This window comes from Macaca mulatta, chromosome 9, assembly GCF_049350105.2.
Source record: "Macaca mulatta isolate MMU2019108-1 chromosome 9, T2T-MMU8v2.0, whole genome shotgun sequence".
Taxonomy (NCBI): domain Eukaryota; kingdom Metazoa; phylum Chordata; class Mammalia; order Primates; family Cercopithecidae; genus Macaca; species Macaca mulatta.
The window spans coordinates 104,300,368-104,321,172 of NC_133414.1; the positions used below are offsets into that span (position 1 = coordinate 104,300,368).

At 39.9% G+C, this 20,805-nt stretch overlaps 1 protein-coding gene and 1 long non-coding RNA gene across 2 annotated transcripts in view; one reads left to right on the top strand and one right to left on the bottom strand.

Moving 5' to 3' along the window:
• Positions 1-19,602, top strand: part of MARCHF5 (membrane associated ring-CH-type finger 5) — a 56,603-nt gene extending 37,001 nt beyond the window's left edge. Inside the window, exons 3-6 of the mRNA NM_001261650.1 lie at positions 8,941-9,071; positions 17,246-17,429; positions 17,570-17,736; positions 18,985-19,602. Coding sequence (NP_001248579.1) covers positions 8,941-9,071; positions 17,246-17,429; positions 17,570-17,736; positions 18,985-19,101 — 599 coding nt within the window. The 3' untranslated portion in view covers positions 19,102-19,602. The remainder of the gene's footprint in view (positions 1-8,940; positions 9,072-17,245; positions 17,430-17,569; positions 17,737-18,984) is intronic.
• Positions 8,636-13,616, bottom strand: LOC144331194 (uncharacterized). Its single transcript, XR_013398154.1, has 2 exons — positions 12,034-13,616; positions 8,636-9,455 (listed from the first exon to the last, which is right to left on the bottom strand). It is a non-coding gene; the product is annotated as an uncharacterized LOC144331194 (long non-coding RNA).
• Positions 19,603-20,805: the final 1,203 nt, after the last annotated feature.

A 20,805-nucleotide genomic window follows, 5' to 3' on the forward strand; every position in this document is an offset into this window, starting at 1 on the left:
ATAAATTTAAAATTTCCTTTGGCATAAGTTATGTAATCATAAGGAACTACTGTGGTGATCTTCAGTGATTAATCATGGAAATGCAATATATGAATATATAGATATGTCATATATAGCTATGTACCATATATTTTTATATATAATCACATATATAATCATATATGTATATATAATCACTTATATATAATCATATATATGTATATATATAATCACTTATCGCTTTGACCTTAAATCTTTATTCTTCAGGGTTGTTCGGGTTAGTTGGTTTGTCTGTGGCCTTTTTTTTTTTTTTTTTTTTTTTTTTTTGGTCAGATACTATTTTGGACCAGGCATGGTGTCTCATGCCTATGATACCAGCACTTTGTGACGCCAATCACCTGAAGCCAAGAGTTTGAGACCAGCCTGGGCAACATAGCAAGATACCATTTCTACAATAAAATATATATAATTAACTTAGTTATCTAAAAAGTTGTCCGAGAACATATCCCTTCTTTACAATCTAATGATTAACCTTTTGTTATTAAGCAAAGTAACTTACAACGTAAGTTTGCAGGATGTTTGTTCTTACATAAAGATGGTAAAATCTCAAACTACCAGCAGAGCAGTGAATCAAAGATGAAATTTATGTAAGCTTGTTTGGGGCTCTTGGACCTAGCCTCCAAAGTGTAGTGTTTAAAACAGTGGGGAATGCTAGAGAAAGAGGTAAAACTCTTTACTATCTCATTAGGATTCCCACATACTTTTTTTTTTTTTTTTTGAGACAGAGTTTCGCTCTTGTTGCCCAGACTAGAGTACAATGGCGCAATCTTGGCTCACTGCAACCTCTGCCTCCCGGGTTCAAGTGTTTCTGCTACCTCAGCCTCCCGAGTAGCTGGGATTACTGGCATGCGCCACCATGCCCAGCTAATTTTTGTATTTTTAGTACAGATGGGGTTTCACCATGTTGGCCAGGATGGTCTCAATCTCTTGACCTTGTGATCTGCCTGCCTCAGCCTCCCAAAGTGCTGGGATTACAAGCGTGAGCCACCGCACCTGGCCTCCCACATACTTTTAATCAAGTTTGTTGTATTACTTGATATCTTCAATAAAATTCACATTTGTTGGCTTGGGACCATATAACTAATACTTTCTTTTCTTTTTTTTTTTTTTTCTTAAAATGTCCATTTAACAACAGATTGAGTCAAGTACTGGCCACAGAGTACTGTGGCTAGGTCCTGTGCCATTATATTCCAGTGCCTTGTAGAACAGGCCAAAGTGCCCGATACTGCCAAGTACCATGTGCTAAGATAGCTGTGGCCTAGAGGGTCCTTGAGAGTGATGCCAATCATCATTAAAAAGCATTTTTTAAGCACCTATCTGTACATGGTTCTGTCCTAGGCACTGTACAAAACGAGTTAAACAGACATGGCCCCTGTCCCCTGGGAGTTTTCAGTCTAAGATGATGCTGACATGGACAGACATAAAGGATACTGAGACAACTGAACAAACATTGAACAAGAACATAAAGTACTAACATTATGCACAAGCAAAGGGGTAAGTGTATTTTGTGGGGTAGTATGTAAAGGAAGCCTCATGGGACATGGACAGGGTGGGGTAGTCAGCCTCTATCAAGTTAGGTTAGTCTTTGCTGAGAAGTTGGGTTTTTATACAGACTTAAAGTAGGGACAGGACGTTCCACACATGTAGCAAAAAGACTTGGAGCAAGGATCAAAGTTTATATTGTTAAAGTGTCAGTGGCCTCAAAATTCTGCACTTCTGGATGGCTCTGAAAATGGGGTTGGTGTCTTAGCTTTAGAAAGTTGCCATTTGAGGGCCAGGTACAGTGCCTCACACCTGTAATCCCATCACTTTGGGAGGCCGAGACGGGTGGATCATTTGAGACCAGAAGTTCTAGACCAGCCTGGGTGACGTGGCAAAACCCCATCTCCACTAAAAATAAAAAAATTAGCTAGGTGTGGTGGCCTGTACCTGTAGTCCTAGCTACTTGGGAGGCTGAGGTGGGAGAATCGCTTGAACCCGGGAGGCAAAGGTTGGCATGAGCCGACATCACGCCACTGCACTCCAGCCTGGGCTATAGAGCGAGACTCTGTCTCAAAAGGAAGTTGGCATTTGAGTTTGGCATAGGTCGAAATCAGTTCAATGCAAAGCAAAAAGCAAACAGAAAAAACATGGGAACTTGAGTGGCTTCTGTGAGCAGTCTGTCTTGCTTGTTGAATCTCTTTTATAAATTATTGGCCACTTAACAGAAGGAACTTATCTTCTCAGGAACTTATACCAGGTTGTCTTGTAAAGTACCTGCTTATGCTCATTAAATCATGTTCTGTGTTAGAAACTTTCATACAACAAAGTATAGAATTATGTTTCTCTGCCAGTCCAAGTGCATTGGTATTTACAACTAATTGATCATAACCAGTTACATATTTGTTTCTTCTCCACTCCAACAGCTTCACTTGACTAGCCTCTAGGAGTTCTGGGTGTTATTACAAGCAATGCCAGCAAATGTTGAACATTAAGTATTACCTACCTGCCCTTCAATCATTGACTTCTTTTTTTTTTTTTTTCTTTTTTTGAGGCAGAGTCTTGCCCTGTCTCCCAGGCTGGAGTGCTGTGAGTGCAGTGGCGCGATCTCAGCTCACTGCAAGCTCCGCCTCCTGGGTTCACGACATTCTCCTGCCTCAGCCTCCAAGTAGATGGGACTACAGGTGCCCGCCACCACGCCCGGCTAATTTTTTTTGTATTTTAGTAGAGACGGGGTTTCACCGTGTTAGCCAGATGGTCTGGATCTCCTGACCTCATGATCCGCCCATCTCAGCCTCCCAAAGTGCTGGGATTACAGGCGTGAGCCACCGCGCTTGGCATCATTGACTTCTTAACTTCCAAGGAGTACCTGTAGCAGCCAAAACATAAATTTTAATTTATATTACAGTGGCAGCAAAAATCTACTTTTGTTTGCTATGTCTGCCAGACAAAACTGATTACTCCTTTTTTATTAGACATAGACTTACAAGCCCCAGTAGTTCTCAGCTCACTTTTTGATATCATTTACATCTGAAACGTGAAAACTTGAATTTACCCAGAATATTAGGGTGTAGTTGTTCTCTTTACAAAAGCCTCTTTATTATACAAAAGAAGTAATAGTTTCCCTGCTAATTGCAAGCTTCTCTGGTACCCTTTAAATTAATAGATTTTTTTAAACTTAATATTTATACAAAGCTTCAGTTGCCATTCATTGTGTAAACACAGTGCTATTGGAAACGTAAGTGTTGAGGCCCACTAAGGCATTAAAAATTCAATAATGCCTTTTGAAAATATTGAAACTTTCTTACGCCCTTATATATTTAACTTGTAAGGTACATTTATTATAGTTCTTCCTCTACACCAGAATTAAGGTTTTCAAAGGCTGCTGTCTTGCCTTTTTCCACTTCCCGTAACTTTTTGTGATGTAATCTGACAGCAATAAGAATCTAGTAACGGTTGCTTTTTTCCAAAGTTTACGACCCCTGAGCCCAAGTCATGAGATAGTAGCACATAAACTTCATAAGAAGAGTATCAATTAGGGACTGTCATCCAAAAGATTTCAGTGATTGTTCTTACTCACCAAGTAGCTTGCCAGATAATCTTTAGCTCTCAGAAATACCTCCCCTGGGTGGCAGTTTATTATTCTAATGGTATGCTTAGCACTAGGCATTTATCTTTTCTTTTAAATGTTAAGCTAATCTTAGACTAGTGTCCGGAAAAACCTTGAGGTTTAGACAAAGTAAACTTAAGAGAAAAGCCAAGACAGAATTTTGTCAGAAAAAACTAGAATTAGGTGCTATAAAATGCAGCCTGTGCCTCCATTTTATCTGGTACATCTTTTGCCTGTAACACAAGAGATGAGTAGAAAATTTCCAAAGAGGAAATATGAAAAAAAATTTTTTCTTATACAAAAGAATTCACACCCAATGATATAGGAAGAAAATTGAGCTTAGGTTAGAACCTTCTGAGATCTTCCGAGGAAAAACAAGAAAAACAATTCAAACATCTGTAGGTTGTCACTGTTCATGATAGATAAAAGTAATAGTGATGGGTTATATTTTAGGAATTATGCTTTCATTCAAATATTTGAATTTTTTTTTAAGGAATTATATTGCTTTACTCCATCAGTAGGTAGTTCCAAGTACAAGATAATTCAGTTCAACAAATGATTGAGAGTAATAGGAACTTGGGATAGATCAATGATCAAAACATGATTTTCCCTTTGGAGTTTTTGTTTTGTGTTGTTTTGTTTTGTTTTGAGATGGAGTTTCGCTCTTGTTGCCCAAGCTGGAGTGCAGTGGCGCCATCTCAGCTCACTGCAACCTCCACCTCCCGGGTTCTAGCCATTCTCCTGCCTCAGCCTCCTGAGTAGCTGGGATTACAGGCGCATGTCACCACACCTGGCTGATTGTATTTTTAGTAGAGATGGGTTTCACCATGTTAGTCAGGCTAGTCTCGAACTCCTGACCTCAGGTGATCTGCCCACCTCAGCCTCCCAAAGTGCTGGGATTACAGGCGCGAGCCACTGTGCCCAGCCTGTAGCTTATTTTCAGATGCAAAGATCAGCAAACCTTTCTGTAAAGAACCAGATAGTAAATATTTTAGACTTTGCATGTGCCCATGTTCCAATAAAACTTAATTTACAAAAACAGGCAGATGTCTGAATTTAGCATATAGCCCCTAGTTTCCCAACCTCTGTTATAGTAAGTGGAAACATAATTAATAGGTAAATTAGGGTATGTTAGGTGATAAGTGCTTTGGGAAAAAGAAAAATAGAGCAAGGTAATCAAATGGGGAGTGTGATGAAGTAGGGGTTCGTAAGTTGGGCTTCACTTAGGTCAAGAAGAAGAGGAAGGGGCATGGTGGCACACACCTGTAGTCTCAGCTACTCAAGAGGCTTAGATGGGAGGATCACTTCAGCCAGGAGTTTGAAGCCAGCCTGGGCAATATAGTGAGACTCCGTGTCTAAAAAGAAAAAGGAAAAAAGAGGAAGAACCAGCAAAGGAGACTGAAAAATGAGTAGTGAGATAGAAAGAAAAACGAGAGATGTTCTCGGCTTGGTCCAGTGGCTCACTCCTGTAATCCCAGCACTTTGGAAAGCCAAGGTGGGCAGATCGCTTGAGCCTAAGAGTTCCTAAGAGTTTAAGACCAGCCTAGGCAACGTGGCATGGCGAAACCTCATCTCTGCAAAAAATACAGAGGTTAGCCAGGCGTGGTGGTGCACACCTGTAGTCCCAGCTACTTGGGAGACTGAAGAAGAGGATTGCTTGACCCCAGGAGGCGGAGGTTGCAGTGAGCCAAGATGATGCCATTGCACTCCCGCCTGGGTGACAGAGTGAGACTCTGTCTCAAAAAAAATAAATAAAAGTTCAGGATAAGCCAAAGAAAAGGAAAACTGAGATTAGATTTGGCTAAATGGAAGTTGTTAGTGACCTTGATAATTAGTTTTGGTGAAGTGGGTTCAAAACTAAGGAGAGTATCAGATAGAGGGCCGGGCGCGGTGGCTCAGTCCTGTAATCCCAGCACTTCAGGAGGCTGAGGCGGGCAGATCACCTGAGGTCGGGAGTTCAAGACCAACCTGACAAACACGGAGAAACCCTGTCTCTACTAAAAATACAAAATTAGCCAGGCATGGTGGCACATGACTGTAATCCCAGCCACTGAGGAGGCTGAGGCAAGAGAATCACTTGAACCCAGGAGGCAGAGGTTGCGGTGAGCTGAGATCGTGCTGTTGCACTCCACCCTGGGCAACAAGAGCAAGACTCCGTCTCAAAAAAAGAAAAAAAAAAAAAACAATTCTTCAGGGGAATTTCGTTGCAAAGGGAGCAATGAAATGAAGCAGTGGGGCAAAAAGGCTCAAGAAAAAATTTGGTTTTAATTTTTTTTTTTTTTAACACAGAAGAAATAATAGCATGTTTGTTTGATGAGGAGCCAGTAAAGAGCAGGGAGAAATTACATAGGAGAGTGGGAGAGAATTGCTGGAGCTGTGGCCTTGAGTTGCTGAGGGGATAGGACCATCTAGTGCATAAGCGAGGGGACTGACTTCAGCTCGGTGGGATATTAGTTGATGGGTAAATGTGCTGGAGGGAGTTGGTAAATGTTCTCTTATGGCTTCAGTTTTCTGATTAAAAAATTACTAGGCCAGGCATGGTGGCTCATGCCTGTAATCCTAGCACTTTGGGAGACTGAAGTAGGAGGATTGCTTGAGCCTAGGAGTTCTAGATCAGCCTGGGCAACACAGGAGACCCCGTCTCTACCAAAAAAAAAAAAAAAAATTTAAATAAATAAAATTAGCCAAGCATGGTGGTGCACATCTGTGGTCCCAGCTACTTGGGGCACTGAGGTGGGAGGCTCGCTTGAGCTGGGGAGGTCAAGGCTACAGTGAGCCATAAGCACGCCACTGTACTCTAGTGTGGGTGACAGAGCAAGACCCTGTCTCAAAAGAAAAAAGAAAAAAATCTAATTATCAATCGATACAAAGGTTGAAGTGCTGAGGTTTTATATATACCTATTGTCTTTAACTTCTACTACCAGCATTTGAGGGATCTTTGGTGACTAAGATGACTTTTATTGTGCTTTCTAAGGGAGTTACAAACTTAACCCAGCAAATTTGTATGTTATGAGAATTCAGCACTATATTCTGAGATTAAATAATGATGCATGTAATGCCTGTGACACAGCATACAGTCTCATGTAGACCCTCAAGAAATGCTATTTATTAGAGGATGTAGAGTTGGTGTGCACTGAATTAGACTTGTTTCATCTCTCTGGTCCCGAAAGATACCTTATCATTGTTTTAAATGCTATGTAAGTTAGAGCTTGACAGTAATAAGTAAATATGCTATATGTATTATAAATGACAGGTCCTTTGACATCTCTTCTAATGTTCTCTACTTAACAATATATAGTCTGTCTTCATACAGTGACATAGTGATATTATTGGCTCCAGTGATCAGCAGGGAGTCTTGATCAGAGGCTCCATAGATGGATGCTTTGTTCTTACCTGTTTAATTATTTTATCATCAGAATCCTATGTTAATTATTTATATAGAGAAAATAAACTGTTTTCGTGTATAGCTTCTGCCTTTAGATTATAAGTTCCCAGAAGGTAAGTAATAATTGTTACACCTTTCTAAGAAGTTTTCATATTTTTTTGGTGGCTCACACACACCTGTAATCTCAGCTACTTGGGAGGCTGAGACAGGAGGATCACTTGAACCCAGGAGGTGGAAGTTGCAGTGAGCTGAGATTGCACCACTGCTCTCCAGCCTGGGCAACAGAGCAAAAATCTGTCTCAAAAAAATAACAATTAAAAATTAAATTGAAAAAATAAACTTAGGGCCAGATGCAGTGGCTCATGCCTGTAATCCCAGCACTTTGGGAGGCTGAGATGGATGGATCACCTGAGGTCAGGAATTCGAGACCAACCTGGCCAACAGGGTGAAACCCCATCTCTACTAAAAATACAAAAATTAGTTGGCCATGGTGGTGCATGCCTGTAATCCCAGCTACCTGGGAGGCTGAGGCAGAAGGATCACTTGAGCCCAGGAGGTGGAGGGTGCAGTGAGCCGAGATCCTGCCATTGTACCCGAGGCTGGGTGACACAGTGAGATTCCATCTCAAAAATAAATAGCTGGCCGGGTGCGATGGCTCACACCTGTAATCCCAGCACTTTGGGAGGCTGAGGCGGGTGGATCACCTGAGGTCAAGAGTTCAAGACCAGCCTGACCAACATGGTGAAACCCCGTCTGTACTAAAAATACAAAAATTAACCAGGCATGGTGGCAGACGCCTGTAATCCCAGCTACTCAGGATGCTGAGGCAGGAAAACCGCTTGAACCCAAGAGGTGGAGGTTGTGGTGAGCCAAGATTGCACCATTGCACTCCAGCCTGGGGGACAAAGTGAAACTCCTTCTCAAAAAAAAAATAAAAATAATAAATAAACTTAGATATTCAGTTATATTTGGCTTTTAAATCAGGGCTGAGACCCTTCCATTCTTGTGGAAAATTCTGGAGCTAAATTATATTGGGCTTAGTGGCAGTCAGAATACCTCCAAATGCTGCTTTTCCAAATAACTTCCAGAAGGAAGTAGTAATCAGATTTCAGAGTAAGCATATAATAATAGAAGCACAATTGGCACATACAGCTGTTGGAATGCTATAAAAACTGGCTTCATAATCGTAAAAAGAAATTTATTAGAGAATAATATTCAATTAAATACAGCATATTGAAAATCAAAGAGAGAGAAATTGGCTTTATATAAACACAAGAAAATGGCCCTGGTTACCTTTATATGCTATATCAAGGTATACAGTGAGTGAAGTCAGAGAAATGATATTCTTACCAAATACGAGAGAATCTAATTTTTCCAGGAATTTGATGGGAAAAGCAAGCTGAAATGACCATTTCACTCTACCGTGGCCAGTATGATTAAGAGATGAAAGTGAAAGGACTATTTCCTTTATAAGAAGCAACTATATTTGAGACTCTAATTTTAGGTTCAGTAATAAAGATAAAAATTTGAGGAGGCCGTTTGCGAGAGTTTATGAAGTAATATTTAGCTATTCGTGCAAATGACTGAGAAATTCTAAACTATTCTAGTCTGGGTTCCCATCAAATTTATAACAGTTATTTCTAAAGCATCAAAACGTCCAACTTCATGAAAGTATTTTAGGCTGAGTGTAGTGGCTCATGCCTGTAATCCCAACATTTTGGGAGACCAAGGCAAGAGGATCACTTGAACCCAGAAGTTCGAGGCTATAGTGAGCTATAATCATGCCACTGCACTATAATCTGGGTGACAAAGTGAGACCCTGTCTCTTTTTGAGGGGAAAGTATTTTAAATCTATAGAAAATATCAAACTAGTCATTTTAAAAGTCCACCCTGTGTTGAACCTTTACTTCTTTTCTTTGTGTTATAGGTCCAGTGGTTTACGTCTTGGATCTTGCAGACAGACTGATCTCAAAAGCCTGTCCATTTGCTGCAGCAGGAATAATGGTCGGCTCTATCTATTGGACAGCTGTGACTTATGGAGCAGTGACAGTGATGCAGGTTCACTATTTTACCTATATAGTGATATTACTTGGTGTGAAGATCTGTTAAAACGTTTTCTTGTTAGACATTTAAAAGTGTATTATTTTGAATAAGAAATAACATTCTCATGTTCTTTCTAAATATGTTATTTCCCCTACTTTTTCTTTACCCAAAAAGGAGTATATTATAGCTGTATCTCCCTTTTTTCATAGTGAATCTTGGAGATCATTTCATATAAGTATGCAGAAATCTGCATAACATTCTATCTATAGAATTACAGCGATTTACTAACCAACCTGTCTCTTGTGGTTAGACGTTTAGTTAGTTCAGTGTTTTGCTATAAAAACAGTGCTGCATAGCTTGCAATCCCAGCACTTTGGGAGGCCAAGGCAGGCAGATCACCTGAGGTCAGGAGTTCGAGACCAGCCTGGCAAACATGGTGAAACCCCATCTCTACTAAAAATACAAAAATTAAGCAGGCATAGTGATGCATGCCTGCAATCCCAGCTACTCGGGAGGCTGAGGCAGGAGAATCGCTTGAATCCGGGAGGCAGAGGTTGCAGTGAGCCAAGATCACGCCACTGCACTCCAGCCTAGGCGACAGAACGAGACTCCGTCTCAAAAAAAAAAACAGTGCTACACAGAACTTGGATAAGTAGTCAAAAATAAAAATTTAAAAAAGAAAAGAAAAACAGTGCTACAATCAATAACTGCTGCTGAAGATTAGAGAGACATAAATTTCAAAATTTAGTCCCAAACCCTTGACTCTTCTTTTTATACCTTCTTCTTAAAGATTTCCAGCTATCAGCTTAGTTCTTTTTGTGTTCAGGTCTTTTGTCCTGTTCTTTTCTCAAATCCAGTGCTGCAATGATCTCTTGTGACTTCATACTCAAAATTATTGAAATCAAACTTGTCATTTCTTCCATTTGGAACCTAAATTTATTCTCCATCATCATTCCTCTGTTTCTGTTTCTATTTTCCCATCTATAGTTTACATCCTTTTTTTTTTTTTTTTGAGACAGGATCTTGCTATATGTAGCCCAGATTGGCATGGAGTGGCACAATCGTGGCTCACTGCAGCCTCAACTTCCTGGGTTCAGTGATCTGTCCACCTTAGCTTCCCTAGTAGCTGGAACTACGGGTGTGTGCCACCACGCCAAGCTACTTTTTTTGAAGGATGGTGGGAGGGGTCTCACTATGTAGCCAAGGCTGGTCTCAAACTCCTGGGCTCCAGTGATCCTCCTGCCTCAGCCTCCCAAAGTGCTGGAGTTACAGTTGTGAGCCACTGCACCCAGCCCATCCTACATGTTTAGAATTACGTTTGACTCTTCACCTGCCTCAATACTCTCCACAAACCGCCCCCCCCCAAAAACAAAGTCTTACTCTGTCACCACAGCTGGAGTACAGTGGCACAATCAAGGCTCACTTCAGCCTTACTCCTGGGCTCATGCCTCAACCTACCAAGTAGCTGGGACTACGGACACACACCACTATGCCCAGCTAATTTTTTATTTTTTGTAGAGATGGGGTCTTGGTATGTTGTACAGACTGGTCTCAACTTCCTGGCCTCAAGTGATCCTCCCACCTCAGCTTCCCAAAGTGCTGGGATCACAAGCATGAGCCTCCACACCTGGCCTAGTCTTCCTATTTTGTAGCCCTCTATTCAGTCCACTGAATAGCCAAGCAGTTTTTCCATTTTGATATGTCTTGCATCTGTGGCTTCTTTTCCACAGTCTTTACCACCTGACTTCTTGTCACTTCATCATACCTGGATGGCTGAAGAAGCTTCTTGGTTTATCTGACTTCATGTTCTTCTATCAGTCCATCCTTCCAAATGAATCCTCTTAAAATAGTACCGTCAAAATCTTACTCTCCATCTTAACATCAACATTATCTTAAGTAGTAGTCTTTACGAGCAGCATCTAGATTGGTTAAGTGTTTCCTAAGTAACTCTGTAGTAGTGAACACAGGTTTGTAGATGATATAATTTGCTTTTCTTTAATATAAATTAGAATTTACATGAACAAAAAAGGAATGCATGGAATTTTACCTAATATTCCAGGAGCTGCATATGTATCTATGCCAGGGTCAAACCTTTATAGCTTGCTCCATTAATGGTCATGATGAGACAGAGTATTATGAGACTTCCTTATAAAATAATGATGACATCCCAAAAATGTGGATACAGTTACTGAAATGAATCACAGTGAAACATCATTTGACATGAGTGTAGTGAATAAACTTTGAGAACCACTGACTTGAACTTTAGCCTGATTTGATATGCAGGGTACTCCGTAATTGTACTTCGTTCTGCTTTAAGGCCTGTTGGCTGCCTCCTCCAACCCATCCTTATGTTGTTTAGTTTTTTACCTCTGTCCTTTGGCTTATGTCATCCTCCCAACGTAATACCTGCCCTTCTAGTCTTCTGTATACTTATTCAAATCTAAACCCTCCTTCCAGGCTTAGCTAACTTTCCTCCACAGAACTTACAGGCAACTCCTGCCTGCTGTGATTCCTTCTTCCTCCACATTCTTGACATTTTTATTCCTCAAATGGCAGCTAGTCCTGCCCTGATGAAGTGACATTTCTTATATAGATTATCTATTTAACTTTTCTTGTTTTTAGGCCTTATTTTTCCTGTTAGGAGGTAATTTCCTTGAAAGCAGAGTCCATTTTATGCTTCTGTATTCCCTGTTACAGCATCTACACAGAAACTAACACATTAAAGGGTTTCATAAATCTTTGTGGTTTTGTTTTTTGTTTTTTGTTTTTCTGTTTGAGACAGAGTTTCGCTCTTGCCCAGGCTAGAGTGCAGTGGCATGATCTCAGCTCACCACAACCTCCGCCTTCCAGGTTCAAGCGATTCTCCTGCCTCAGCCTCCCGAGTAGCTGGGATCCGGGCATGCGCCACCATGCCCAGCTAATTTTGTCTTTTTAGTAGAGATGGGGTTTCACCATATTGGTCAGGCTGGTCTCGAACTCCTGACCTTAGATGATCTGCCGCCTCTGCCTCCTGAAGTGCTGGGATTACAGGTGTGAGCCACTGCACCTGGCAGTCTTTATGTTTTTTATGTGACCAGTTTAAATAATGAGTATTAGTATGTCACCTGAGGAGGGAGGAGCAGGATGATTTCCTAAGACTGAGAAAGACATAGAAACTTAGAGGAGATTATACATTATTTAATGTACAAATACATTATATAGATATATATATTTTGCAAATGAGATTGAGTAATTTTCTTAAGACTTTATTGACCATAAGAAGTGAGATGGCTTTTTTTTAAGAAAGGCTTTTAGGCTGACACAATGTTAAAATAATATTGGTAATTAATGGGACACTTGTTAAGGTGGTACTTGTTAAAACACAAATAAATTGAAACCTCTGATCCCCAGCATCAAGGTATATAGTCCAAGACAAGACGTTCATAAATGAAACCACTGGAGAACAGTTATAGGTTAGATAAATAAATGTAGTAAGAGGACAGAAGACTATATAAACAATATTTTAATTTAGTAAAAGTGAAAGATCATTTGATTTGAAATTATGAGAAAAGTCGAACTAACCCTTAAAGGAAATAATTTGAATCGGTAGAATGAAATAAGCAAGGAAGCAAAAACTATACTACACATATATTATGTGTTACTATTTAGAAATAACCTTCACATGTACTGTCTCACTTGAAAAGATTTTTTTTTTAAGCCCAGAAATGAGACTAGCTATGACAGTAGGTAGGTAGTGTTGTGTGATTTAAGAGTATTGGGAAGATGACTTTTACTTTCCTGAGCACATATGATAGAGAACGTGCCCCTGTACACCATCAGTAGTATTTAGAGTTTGCCTTTTAACACTTAATTGTTTTTCTCTGGTTCCTTAACAACCCTGCAGTACAAGTAAACCAAATTAAGGAATCAGATCACTGTTCTTTTCCTGTTTATTTTCTTTCCTTCTCCATGGACCTGTCGTAGAATCAATACTTCTTAGTTGTGGGGAACTTGAATAGGACCTTCCTCTTGCATTTTTATTGAAAAGACAACACAATAATTTTTTTTTCCCAGCACTGGATTGAACACCTAGCACTGATGCATTTAATCCTTGCAACAATTTTATGACGTAGATTATTATTACTATAAAGTATTCCTAGTTTACTGGTTTAGAGAGTTTACATGTCCAGTGCCACATAGCAGAGAAGAAGCATTAGGACTTCTGTCCCTTGGGTCCTTAAGTGAAGCCTGGTCCCAGAGGCAACTGGAACATTTTATCCTGGAACAGTGGAAACTTAATATTTAGCCTAGTTCCCACTTTTACCTCTAGTGTAAAGAGAACCCCCATTAGCATTGCCCATTCTTACTTACAGTACTTATCCTTAATTCTGAGTTTAAAAACCCTATTATTTCATCACTGTTTCATCCTCTCATTAGGATTCTGGCCAGGTGCCATAGCTCATGCCTGTAATCCCAGCACTTTGGGAAGCTGAGGCGGGCAGAACCCTTGAGGCCAGGAATTGGAGACCAGCCTGGCCAATGTGGTGAAACCCCATCTCTACCAAAAATACAAAGAAAAAATTAGGCATAGTGGCTGTACTCCCAGCTACTCCGGATGCTGAGGCGTGAGAATCGCTTGAACCTGGGAGGCAGAGGTTGTAGTGAGCCAAGATCGCTCCACTGCACTCCAGCCTGGGCGACAGAGCAAGACTCTGCCTCTAATTAATTAATTAATGTAGGATTCTAGTAGTACTTTAAAATCTCAGACCTTAATTAAAACTCTTAGCCTTTCAGCAGCAATGAACTGCAGGCCTACCTGGATACGAAGATCTAGCTTTTAGCCCTTCTGCGGGAAAAACAAAAACAAAAAATATTTTTCTCTAAACCTGCAATTCTATAGGTCTTTTGTTTTTCTTTCTTTCTTTCTTTCTTTTTTCTTTTTTTTTTTTTTTTTTTTTTTTTTTTTTGAGACAGGGTCTCACTCTGTTACCCAGGCTGGAATGCAGTGGCACAGTCATGGCTCACTGCATCCTTGAACTCCCTGGGCTCAGGTGATCCTCCCACCTTAGCCTCCTGTGCAGCTGGGACTACATTCACATGCCATCATGCCCTGCTAATTTTTGTATTTTTTGTAGAGACAGGGTTTCATCATGTTTCCCAGGCCAGTCTCAAACTCCTGGACTCAAGCTACCCACCTACCTCAGCCTCCTCAGCACTTGGATTACAGGCGTGAGCCACTGTGCCCATACAGGCCTTTATTTTATACCTAGATAACAAATTCTTAGACATTCGATATAATTCCTGGATCTCACCCCAAAATTGAAGTCTTAAAAATAATGTTTTTAAATCTTAGGACAAGAAAGCAGGATGTATGTGATTACACACAGGTTCACTGACTTTGTATTGGCCAAAATTGAATCAGGCCCATTGCTTATTCACCTTTCATTTATTGCCCCCGAGTATGATTATTTTAGCAGGTGGTGTACTGCAGGTGTTATACTACCTTATTTCTTCACAGTATATATATTTGCACACGTGTTTGGTTTGATTTTCTCTCACTTCTAGAAGACATCTGTTTAACCTGCCATTTCAGCCCCAGCACAAAGTCAGTATTCAGTTGAATGAATGAATGCATGTGTGAATGATGAGCCTCATCCCACTTCTAACTTGCTTGAGCACAGGCCATCTCTCTTCACTTTAGTTGTAACAAGTGAAATACGGGCCTTTACTCACTCTTTGCCCTATTTCCTTTTTTTTTTTTTTTTTTTTTTTTTTTTGAGATGGAGTTTCACTCTTGTTGCTCAGGCTGGTGCAATCTCGGCTCACTGCAACCTCCACCTCTTGGGTTCAAGCGATTCTCCTGCTTCAGCCTCCCGAGTAGTTGGGATTACAGGCGCCCACCACCATGTCTGGCTTGTATTTTTAATAGAAACGGGGTTTCACCATGTTGGCCAGGCTGGCCTCGAACTCCTGACCTCAGGTGATCCGCCTGCCTCAGCCTCCCAAAGTGCTAGGATTACAACTGTGAGTCACAGTGCCCAACCCCACTTCCTTTTTGTTTCCTTATTCTTAAATACCTTATAAGGTTTTTGCTGCTACCCATGAGGAACAAACTTCCTCTTGCTCTAGTCTATACCTGAATATTCACTCTCCTTTATATTTCTAAACCCAAAAAAAGGATATGTAACCCAACAAAGGATTTTTTTCAAATATTCTGAATTTATTTGCTAACACTTTGAGAATATTTAATCATACCTAGTTATAACTTTAGAGTGATCATTATATTGAAATTTTTAATGATATAAAAATAGAATTTCCTAGCCGGACGTGGTGGCACCCACGTGTAGTTCCAGCTACTCAGGAGGGTGAGGTGGGAAGATTGCTTGAACCTGGGAGTACAAAGCCAACCTGGGAAACATAGCAAGACCGTCTTTTTTTTTTCTTTAAAGGAATTTCCTGGCTGGGCACAGTGGTTCAGGCCTATAATCCCAGCACTTCGAGGGGCCAAGGCAGGCAGATCACCTGAGGTCAGGAATTCAAGACCAACCTGGCTAACGTGGTGAAACCCCGTTTTTACTAAAAATACGAAAAATTAGCTAGGTGTGGTGGCACGCGCCTGTAATCCTATTTACTCGGGAGGTTGAGGCAGAAGAATCTCTTGAACTTGGGAGGTGGAGGTTGCAGTGAGCCAAGATTGTGCCAAGACCAAAACTCCGTCATAGATAGATAGATAGATAATTTCCTAGGAAATCATTATAGGTAAAACAATCTGGGCTACCATTAAGGAATTGGGGCTTATGAAATATCATACACCAGACCATTTCATTTTAGGGCAACTCAAAAGGATCACCTTCCACATGCAAGATAGGAAGGTGTTAAGTTCTACCTGGAGACACAGAAGAATATCAAATTCGATGACATTATTGACCATTAGGAAGAGGCTAGCTTCCTGCCCTTTAATATTACATCTTAGTTAGATAAATTAACCAAGTAGAAATCTGGACTATATCCATAGCTCAAATTTGGTCCTCTCTACACACTTTTATAAAACATTTTTGGCCAGGCGTGGTGGCTCACGCCTGTAATCCCAGCACTTTGGGAGGCCAAGGCGGGCATATCACCTGAGGTCAGGAGTTCGAGACCAACCTGGCCAAGATGGTAAAACCTCATCTCTACTAAAAATACAAAAATTAGCCGGGCATGGTGACATGCCCTTGCAATCCCAGCTACTCGGGAGGCTAAGGCAGAAGAATCGCTTGAATCCAGGAGCTGGAGGTTGCAGTGAGCCAAGATCACACCACTGCACTCCAGCCTGGGCAACAGAGCGAGACTCTGTTTCAGAAACAACAGCAACAAAAAGAGGTAAATTTAAGGCCAAGATTGATGTGGAAATGAAAAGGATTTTGGAGAGAGGGAAAAGGTAGAAATTCACAAATGCCAATTTTGTATTTCTTGCCTTCTGGGATCTACACCAATTTAGAAATAGCCCCAAGACTAGGATAGAGTAAGGAAAAGATTATATTAGCTTCATTACCCCCATAGATAGGGTACCCTAGAGTTCCTGGATTGGGAAAAATGCCTGGGATCTGTAACCAAAACTGGAACTCCTACTACAGTCCCTCAATTCTAGACCTTGAAAGTGCACTTAAGGAGGATTAGGTCTGTAGGGTAAACACTTAGCCAGCCAGAGACATCACACCCTATCTTACACACCACTAAGTAAGGAGAAAGAGCCAAAGAGAAATGAGCTTTCAGGCCATCTCTTGAAGGCCAGTCCTACCTCTTGGCTGGCTATGCTTAATCTCCTAGAAGGAAGATCAGGAAAACAATTGTTTTGCTGGAAGACAAATAGAACTTAGAATTATATCCCAGTTCCATAGCCCAGTCTAACCAAATCAAATAAAGGAATAGAAGCAACAATCAGGGGTCCCCACCCCTCTATTGTAATGTAATCAGTCTGGGTCAGCCATTTTAAAAGCTTTTTTATTCCTGTGTGGTATGAAATGGCTTGAGAACTTCGTTTTTCCCTTGAATGAGACATTTCTTATAAATAAATCAGGACTGATAGCTTTCCAGCTTATTTTTTAAACTTTTTATTTCTGTGTATTCTTTTGAAATGCTTACATTTTCTATTAAAAAAAAATAGAGCTTAACATGCAACCCCTCATTTGAAAAAGAAGTAATTCTAACATATGCTATCTGTTTCACAGGTTGTAGGTCATAAAGAAGGTCTGGATGTTATGGAGAGAGCTGATCCTTTATTCCTTTTAATTGGACTTCCTACTATTCCTGTCATGCTGATATTAGGCAAGATGATTCGCTGGGAGGACTATGTGCTTAGACTGTGGCGCAAATACTCGAATAAACTTCAAATTTTAAATAGTATATTTCCAGGTAAGGCCCTGAACTGTGGTTGTAAAGTGCATACCAAATTGATCTTATAGAAGAACCATAACATGCTTTTTTAGCCATGTTTGAAGATATTCTAACTCTTCTGATTTATTAGCACTAATGCACTACATTTTCTTCTCTAGGGATTGGTTGTCCTGTTCCTCGAATTCCAGCAGAGGCTAATCCTTTAGCAGATCATGTCTCTGCTACTCGAATCTTGTGTGGAGCCCTTGTCTTTCCTACTATTGCGACAATAGTTGGTAAATTGATGTTCAGTAGTGTTAACTCTAATTTACAAAGGACAATCTTGGTAAGATGGCTTTAATATTACTTATATTACCTTGCAAAAGAGAATAAAGTGTATTTGTTTTTAAAAGGTGGGGAACTGTATAAATATTCAGTCTGTGGCTCCTACGCATTAAGCCTCTATTTGAGCCTCACTATCATTCAGTAGCTTGAGTGGAAATAAAAAGAGGAGAAACCACTGCAGCAGTTCTGGCCTTTTTGAACTATGTTGTAGGTGCTTTCTCGCATGGCATATGTGTGAATCATTACACCTGCCCCTCTTGCCAGTGGGATTACAGTGCAGAGCTTTTGCTTTACGATCAGATCACCTGGTTCAAATCCCATCACAGAAATTGTCTTGCTGTGAAATCTAAATCAAATGTCTGGACTTTTCGTTCCTGTAGTATGGTGATGGTAATGATGGTAATAATCAGGATTATTGTGAGGATTGCATAAGTACTAGCATATAGTAAGCACTCATGTTGTTTGCTATTATTGTTATTTCCACTTCTCCCCTCTGGTGGCATGTAACCTGCACGGACCTTGGGGGACTGAACAAAGGGGGCAAACATGGGAATAAAAGACAAAGACAAGAGAGTATATTTGGAAGAAGGGGTCGGGGGCACCTTGCCTCTAGTGGACAAGGGCCCTGAAATTTACACAGCCTCCGTATGAGGCAAAAGAGATAGGAGAAGCAGGGATGATTGTTGGGTAATTGTCAGTCAGCAGTTTGGTTCCCAGCAGGCTTGCAAGACTGCATCCTTCGAACAATAGGCACTAGATTTCCCAGTAGATGACTTCAAGGAACCCTGCGCCAGGGAGTGATGGCCCTCAGCAAACATTTTGATGAGGTTTGCTCACATCCTGCATTCACGATAAACAGTTTGCTGTTTGGTTATATAGCCTCCAGTGGAATGCTGAGTTGATCATGATCCCTTTGGCCTTTCTTGCTCCCAACAGTGGCAGTCTGCACATAGTGCCCTAGCATTCTTCTTTGTATATCAGAGTATATGTAAAACTACATGGAAGAAAGACTAGTCAGAAAGGATAATGGAGAAGGCATCTCTGTCCTCTGTTACCTGTAGTGACAGCGTATAGTCTGTCTCTCTCCCTATCTCATCTTCTAGTAGAAAAGGACAACTGTTTCATTTGCAGTCATCTGAATTAGTTTAGCATCAAAGCCTATGTCTTTTGTGATCTAAATAAAATTGCTGTTATTATTATGTTTCTCTAAATCTGCATTATAAAAAGGTAATTTTCCTCTTTATTTTAGGGTGGAATTGCTTTTGTTGCCATAAAAGGAGCATTTAAAGTTTACTTCAAACAGCAGCAATATTTACGACAGGCACACCGCAAAATTCTGAATTATCCAGAACAAGAAGAAGCATAAAACTGACTTCTGGTTGTTCTGCAGTTCTCTCATCCTTATGAATCTGTTGTGTTGTTTTGATTCCATCATTAATGCTCTTGTGGAGACTTGTGATAAGCTGCTGCTCCTATATTTTTTAAGAAATATAATAAAGCACTTAGGGCAGGGGAAATCATCTCGGTAATCACGGAACCTAAGGATGTGATTTGTTTTCATTGTTTGTATGTACTACTTTTATGGCAGTCATGTGAACCATTATCTTAGCATGGTGAACCTGGGTTTTGTTCATATTTTCTCCAGACAGAAATGCAAAGATCAAACTGTGCAAATATTTAAAAAATGCACATGCTGTTTTATTCAAATGCCTCTTTTGTACATGTTCATGTTTAGTGTTTTCTCAGAATCAGCAACTCAATTAAGGTACTATGAGGATTTTTCTCACTGACATAATTTGATTACATACTAAATAAGAGGACATGTTAATATGAGGAAATGTAAATTAAATTAGTTATAAATAACCAAAAATGTATGTAAAGATTCAAATGATTATCTGAATAAATGAGATTTTGTGGTGTTTTCTTTAACCCATATGATGTCCTCCAAAATGTGTAGGGTAAAAATTCACAGGGCTTCCAGATCACTTTTTCACTATTAAATTTTATTTGCATAATGTTGACATCTCATACTTCATGAAGTAATTTTGACTCATGCAGTCTATGTGTGCGCGTGCGCGTGTGTGTGTGTGTGTGTGTGTGTGTGTGTGTGTGTGTGTTTCAGTGTTTCATCAGGTCCTTCCATCTCTGGGAGTTTTTTCAACCCATATTTCTAGAAATTACAGCTGCCACTTTATAGTAGTTTGAGCAGAGAATGATTTGCAAAAATAAAAATAAAGTTATTTTACTCTCCTCTTTCATTGATTCAGTTATTGAGATACTCGCTGATCACCTCCTATTTGCCAGGCACTGTGCAGAGTGCTATAGGATATAGTGGTGAACAAGACAGGCTTGGTCCAAGCTCTTACAGAGTTGATAATCTAGTTTCAGCACATAGAAAACCAGCAGTGAATAAACCAAGGTGAGGCCTTGAGCTCTTTGTTTTTATATTAATGAGGAGAAAAGTATGAAAACAAGAAGTCTTAAGTAAATATTGAGGTCATTGTTTTTGGCTTAAGTTTATTATAGAAAACCAACACTAATGTTTTTAGATTTTAATTGTCATATTGATGAGGCTAGCACCTTAATCACTGTTTAGTTTTGTATTCATTTTTAAAAGCAATTATTTAAGCCACTTTCAATAGATGGGCCATTTTAATGTTCAGCAACCTGAATGGTTATTTTTGTTAATTAAAATTAAATTTTTAAGAGATATTTCCAAAACCCTATTTATTTTCTTGTTCACAGTAATGCATGACAATAATAAATGCTTCCCCTTACTGATAAGTGGCCACTTTAGGAGTGTAGCAAATATAGATTGAGCTATGTTAGTTTGCAATAATATATGTTAACTTTAGTAATTAAAGACTGGTTTCTATAGTATGAATGTCTTAATTTTGAGTTATATGATGTTTATTTGAATGACTGTTGAACATTCAAATTTTTATTATTTGGAGATGAAGAGAAGATCTGACTAACAGTGAGCCTTCTTAAGAGCACAACTACAGTTCTGAAGGGGAAATATAAAATCTATGATTATATATTTTAAAAGATTATAGGCTGTAATTATAAA